The 6,730-nt window shown below is 42.0% G+C and overlaps 1 protein-coding gene across 1 annotated transcript; it reads right to left on the bottom strand.

Annotated features, from left to right (window-relative positions):
- Window positions 1–951: 951 nt before the first annotated feature.
- On the bottom strand, window positions 952–5,436 carry mchr1a (melanin-concentrating hormone receptor 1a; the record flags this gene model as incomplete). Its single annotated transcript, XM_084466004.1, has 2 exons — window positions 952–2,045; window positions 5,433–5,436. The coding sequence occupies 2 exons, from the start codon at window positions 5,434–5,436 to the stop codon at window positions 952–954; spliced, it is 1,098 nt and encodes a 365-aa protein (XP_084322130.1).
- Between the last annotated feature and the right edge of the window lie 1,294 nt (window positions 5,437–6,730).

Here is a 6,730-nt window from a genome sequence, read left to right as displayed (position 1 = left end):
ACTTCATGACTCATGTAGGCCTAATGTTGTTGCGCTGAATTGCCTCTATGTGTCGCCAACTGACAAAATGCAGCAGAAATGTGCGTAAGACAGGCATTTAGTTTGCGTGGAGAACCGCACTTTCTGACGAACGTTTGCGTGAGAAGTTGTTTACGCAGCCTTTTTTGTGCGTAGGCAAGCTTTGTACCTACATGAGGCCCCAGGTGCGTGAGTCGTTTCTGTGTCATTGTGGAACTCAACCATGTTTTTAATCTTCTCAGATTTGAGAAAGATCGCTCGGAGGAGGCCACTGAAATAGGTAGGCTACGCATATCTCGTGGTATGCATAATAGTCAGAGGGACGGAGAGCGTTTTTGTTTTTTTGATAGGATTTTGCTCCAAAACACATCTTAACGTATACAGACAGACTTTCGTTGACCAGTTTAGCAGCACTACAGAGATATTCTATACTCACATTTACCAGTGAGGCTCTGCCTCCTTTTTCTCAACCACGGTTATCACACAATGGCTAAAATAATTATTTTTCCATCCAACTAATACTGTTAGCGTGCAAGCTATAGGCATATGCTTTGAAATCTTTGCTAGACTTGAATCGTGTGCACAAAGTTATTGACAGCAAAGGGTTATGCTCTTTCTCTTTAGGTTTCTCTGATAGGTTAGAAGGAGGGGGCTTTGTGGTAAAACATTAGAACTCAGTGTTTCTAAGAATTGCAGTTACTAACTGCAGATTTAAGGTTTGCTTGATATGATGTATCAACAAAAAAACTTGCAAATAAACACAATGTACTTTCTGATGTAAGCTACAATATTAGGCCCAATTACTGCCAATAACAGTCATGTTTTGAATAAATGTATGCAAATAGTGCTTTTAAAATGGAACCATCTTGTATGGTTCTTCTTTTTTTTTTTTTTAGCTTCCTGTTGCCTTACATTAGATCCAGGAGGGCCTGATCAATCAGTCAGACACAACGCACGGCCCTTGGTGTTCTTGTTTCGGGCGGCATCACAGTCCGTCTCCGGTGGACTCTGTGTGGGGCTGGCCGGCAGCAGACCCGGTAACAGGGCCTGGGGCTGGGCCCCCTCCGGCACCAATGTCTGGCTGACATTGCCCCCGTTGGCCGTGCTCGGGTTCACCAACCTGAACTTCCTGTTCAGCGGCTTCACGGCCCTCAGGAACTGCCTCTTGAAGGTCTCGCTGAGGGTGATGTACAGGAAGGGGGTGATGCAGCTGTTGGCGTAGCCCATGCTGATAGCGATGTTATAGGCGTAGGCGAAGGCTGCGCTGGGCTTCTGCACCCCCAGGTGCACCAGCTGCAGGATATAGTACGGAGCCCAGCAGGTGAAGAAGGCCAGGCAGATGGCCACAGCCATGCGGGTCACCTTCCTGGTCCTCAGTCTGAGGCTGCGGGGGGGCAGGGGAGCCACGTTGGTGGCCATGTGCTGCAGGATCTTGAAGAACACCAGGCAGATGATGGCCAGCGGTAGCGCAAAGGCCAAGAAGAACTGATAGAGTGTGAACCAGTAGGTGGCGGTGGCAGGGTTGGGCAGCAACAGGGCGCAGCCCACCAGCCCGCCGGGCAGCGGCATCAGGCCCACGTACATCCACACGGGGATGATGGTGACCAGGGACAGCGCCCACACCAGCCCGATGACCAGCGAGGCCGCGCACGGCGTGCGGACGTAGTTGAAACGAATGGGATGCACCGTGGCGAGGTAGCGGTCCAGGGTCATGGTGGTCAGGATGTACGTGCTGACGATCTGACTGTTGGAGTCCAGCACCGTGATGACGGTGCACATGGTGGCCCCGAAGTGCCAGGCGCCGTTGCCCAGGAGCTGGTGGATCAGGAAGGGCATGCCCAGGAGGAAGAGCAGGTCCACGATGGACAGGTTGAAGATGAAGATGTCGGGGACGGTCTGCTTGGCGCGGCATTTGGTCTTCTTCAGGATGGTGTAGATCACCATGCAGTTCCCCAGGATGCCCAGGAAGCAGATGATGCCGTAAATGGTCGGGAGGATGGCGCTGCACTGCAGGGCCGCTTTTACAACTAGATACCAAGGGTCAGAGGTCAGATTCAAGGTCAAATGATAAACAGCTTATTCAATTGACTTTGGGTGGAATCTGATTTTCAAATGTCCACAGTCACTCTGTATGAATTGATCTGTTATTTTTTATTTATCAATGTATCGTTCATTCTTTGTTATTCTACAAAAAAACGTATGTTAAAAATCCAGTGCCATATGGGTCAGGTGTTTTATTATCCGTGCTTTATGGGTTGCCTCAAGGAGCCAGCTTTATGGTGCGTTATTCTCAATTTATTTGTAACCTTGTATGTCTTATTAGAAATAATGTGAGGGTTAGGACATGGTTAGAAAAATAAAGATAAATTTACACGATGTATGAGTGCTTATTTAAAAGCATTCTCGTGGAATTGATAGCGTTGCTGCTATCAGTAAAACACAGTCAAGAGAACACATTCTTGAATTTCCCCTTGGGGATCAATAAAAGTATCTATCTATCTATCTATATACATGGCACTAAGACTATTGCTCAAGGATACCTCCTGAGTAATGAAATAAGAAAACGGAATAAAAACAAACAAACAAATACATATAGGCTAGGCCTACATTATTACATAAATGGACAACTTCACTCAAATGTAGGCTATGTCCTATATTATACCTTCAGGGTGCAGGATGATATACAATTACATAGAAAGCATTGTTTAATATGAAGGAATTAAATAGTAAGTATTGAAAAATGTATTTACCCTGCGGCGAAATGGTTGTGTGCGACTATAGCGATGTATATGATATAGATCTAAATGAATGCTGAAATTGAGAGAGACTTGCTTGTCTCTATAACCTACCTGTGGTCAAATTAGAATATCGGTCAGATATATTAACCGAAGAATCGTTGAAGAAATCCATCAGTATTTCCAGGCAATATTTCCAAGACAGCATAGGAATCTATATCAATAAGTTGCCCCAGAAAACGGTGGTTGAAGAAAATGTTTTAATCTTTCCCTCTTCGGAACAAAGTTATTCTGGTCGAAAAACCTGGGAATGAAGTTTATACGGCTCGGTTGTTGTGGCGAGGAGGAGCTCCATCTCAAATTGGCACAAATGTTGCTGAGGTGACAATCTCGTCCTCAGAATGAAAGAGAACGCAGTTGAGTCTGCGCTTTATACAAACTGGGTTTCTTTGGCGCTGCCTGAAGATGTCAAATTTATTTTCTTTCTAGAACCACTTGCACTTATACAACCTTGTTTTCATTTGCTACTTCTTCGGATCTAGCCTAGGCTACATTTGAAGAACACAGAACATAAATCCGTTAAACTATCATACCACATGATCTAGGGATGTCTATGATCACATCTCATCCCATATGGCGATCTGGCTCCTGTGGATTACAGCGCGTCTGAAGGTCTTCCATAACGTGCGTTACCGCGCTCTGCCATTAGATGGCCTTCATGCCCTTCATGTCTACAGACGCACCTCGTTGTTCCCCGCGACCATATTCAACCGGGCCTTGTGAAACAGACTGCTCTGCTCATCTTTGAGTCATTAATTTACTGATTCTTTAACAAAACATAACTTGGCTGGTCAAAAGCCTTACATAAATAATTATTAATTATTATTATTATTATTATTATTATAAAGGCATTCACATCGAACCGTAGATCCATCTAAAAAAATCCCCCTGATTTTGACAGGGTTTCTATGTCGACCCTTCTTCACTTAATGGCCTAAGGCAAGGGCCTAAATAGCTTTTCACTTCCCCTCGAAATTGAGTGTCATTCAAAACCGAAACATGTTTTTTAGGGAATAACTCTTGCTCAGTGAAAATAAATGTCATATTAATGTGATTGAATGTAATTTTACTTAATTCACAATTAATTAGACTCACAAATGAACTCAATCAGCAGATATAATATATTTGCATAGATACTTTTGCCGCACTTAGCAACATGTTCATATCTGTGTGTTTATGTTGGAGAGCGAGAGAGAAAGAGAGAGAAATGTTAGGGTACAGGAATGAAGAAAGAGAAAGAGTAGAAAGAGTCTGAATGAAAAGATTATTGACTAGCAATGAAAAGAAACCCAGGTTGATTTGACAAGCCCTAGGATCTCAGATGCACACCGTGGACCATGGGCACCGCACTCAGCCTGACACCAAAGATAGAAATGATGATCACTGATACTGGAAACACCTATTCAGCCACATAAAGTGGCTGTATAGTGGATGAGTAGGGTGGTGTTCATTCAGTCACCTATCTCAAGTTTTTCTGTCACCATGGAAATACTATTAATCACTGCAATATTCTCAAAACTCGGGTAGTGAAAGTTGCCTATTTTCTGAAGCACCCGGCCATTACCAAATAATCGTTCATATACAATCCGTTTCCTGTTCAAATAAATCATAAGCATAAGATATAATTCAAAATATTTGTATATGCTACGTGAAATTTCCTGTTATTGGTACCTATTCAATTTCATGCATTAAACACAAGTTATCTGTAGCCCAGTAGTAGGACATACCAGAGTGCTGGTATCAGGATCTGTCTGGAACACACCAAATGGGCCATTTCCATATCCATATCCACCAAACACTATGTTATTTTGTGCATGTTTTTTATCTTCTACAAACAAAGGACACATATGAGATGTCTCAAAGGTCTTACATGTCATGACAATCATTTTTCAGGCCACAAAGTTTTGTTTCTGAAAGTTTGGTTTCTGATTTATAACAACTATATAAAGCTAATAGCTAATAATAACAGCAGCCCTATTAACACCAGTATAATAGGTTTCATCTGCTCCACATTGCTGAGCAAGTGTACCATAAGCACTTATTCTTAACGTGACCGGCCACATTCACAATGTTCGATGCTTGTGTTGCAAAACTTGATCTGAGTGATGGAGGGCAGAAAAGGAATAGGAATCCTGTTATCTTGTAACTAGCCTTTTCGAAGGAAACAGACAGCAAAGAACCTTGGTCTACAGCAGTTTAATGAAACATTAAACTGCTGAAATGAATGAAACACTTGAAAGTAAACATTTGCCAGAACAGTAGGCTATGTCAGAAGGCCCAGGGGGAATGAGCTACAAGATGTAACTTTTAAAAGTCCAAGGATGAAAAAAATCTATACTGATATGTACGTAGTCTTCACTTTTGATTTGATCTTGAAGAGCAACTTCTTTCAATTAATTTGGGTTTTCACAGATTTTTTTCAACATGGTCTTGAAGTGTGCATTCAATAAGTTGGATGAAATTGACTGGAACAAAGCTTAGACTATCAATTTGACTCCCAACACAGAGGCAGAGGCCCAGCCTTATGTCTTTGCCTATCAGATATGTTAAGTTAGGATTCACAGAAAGCTGATATATCTGTTGTGGAACGATGAGCGGATATGCTTGTGATCAGCCCACCCATGCCGGGAGTATCTTGCTGTCCGAACATGATTTATACTATCTCTGGGTTAAACAAACATACTTTAATTAATCAAGAACAAGTATATTGAAAAAGTTGCAGCTGACTAGAATGAGATTCAAGCCAATATAAAAAAAACATTTCAGAGATGGCATTAGTCTCCCCAGGTAAGGTCGACTTTTATCAGAGAGCTCTCGACTACCCTGACCTCTGACCTGTGTGTGCATGCTTCTGGTCCAATGTCAGTATTGGAGACTGTTGGTTCCACAGTGGATTTGAATAGAAACAACTTTGTTGTACCATTGTGTGATTTTTAGATTTAGTGTTTTTAGAATCCTGTTCGTTGCGAGTAGTGTTTGATGGTGACAACAGGTGTTTCACGGTAGAACAGGACATTTATGTTTACATTTAGGAGATTTAGCAGATGCTCTTATCCATAGCGACTTACAATAAGTACATTGTTCAGAGGAAAGAGAAACATTATATTGCTGTCGGAACAGTAGGGATGTTCATAGAACCAAGTTCTATGACAAGCTCAGAGGATTTTAACCGATCCGTCAGATGTACTTAATGAATACTCACTTCTGCCGTCTGGTAGGCAATACAGGGTTCCACTCTGTAAACTGAACCGTTTTAAAAAGTAAATTGGGGTGGGTTGAGCAGGGATCTGGATAGTACCATTGTTGTCATCAGTCGAATTCGATGTAATTTAATGGGCATTTTATTTCTGGATTCCTGTCGTGTTGTTTCTTAAATATGCATAATCTTCTTTGGTCTTTAACAAATGTCCTCCACATGTCGTATACCTACTTTTCCTCTGCATCTGACACAAATTAAATGATATTGCCATCATATTTTCATGTGCTAATTAATTCAGAAAGATGTCAAAATAATCATAATGTAAAATGTTTTTGATCAAAATGTGTGATCAAAACAAAGAGCAGGTTTAACCAGATGTTTGGCCCTCTAGCTTTAGTTACTCCATCAGTAGATTTTTCACAGCTCATCCAATGGTGTTCTGTTCAGTGGTGTTCTGCTGACTGAATATATATAATGAACATTGAGTAAGCCTAATATATGTCTATATAGGGCTTGCGCGCTACACCACGACGTTAACTTACATGATCGCAATGGATAGCATCAGACCACACACACACACACACACACACACACACACACACACACACACACACACACACACACACACACACACACACACACACACACACACACACACATAAAATACGGTCTATGCGTTTGATCCATGAATGTTCCTTCCTTCATCCCATAACAGGCA

This window comes from Micromesistius poutassou (assembly GCF_964030765.1).
Source record: "Micromesistius poutassou genome assembly, chromosome: 3".
In the NCBI taxonomy this organism is placed as follows: Eukaryota; Metazoa; Chordata; class Actinopteri; order Gadiformes; family Gadidae; genus Micromesistius; species Micromesistius poutassou.
Note: the sequence above shows the minus strand (reverse complement) of the source record. Positions and strands in the feature narration are given on the sequence as shown.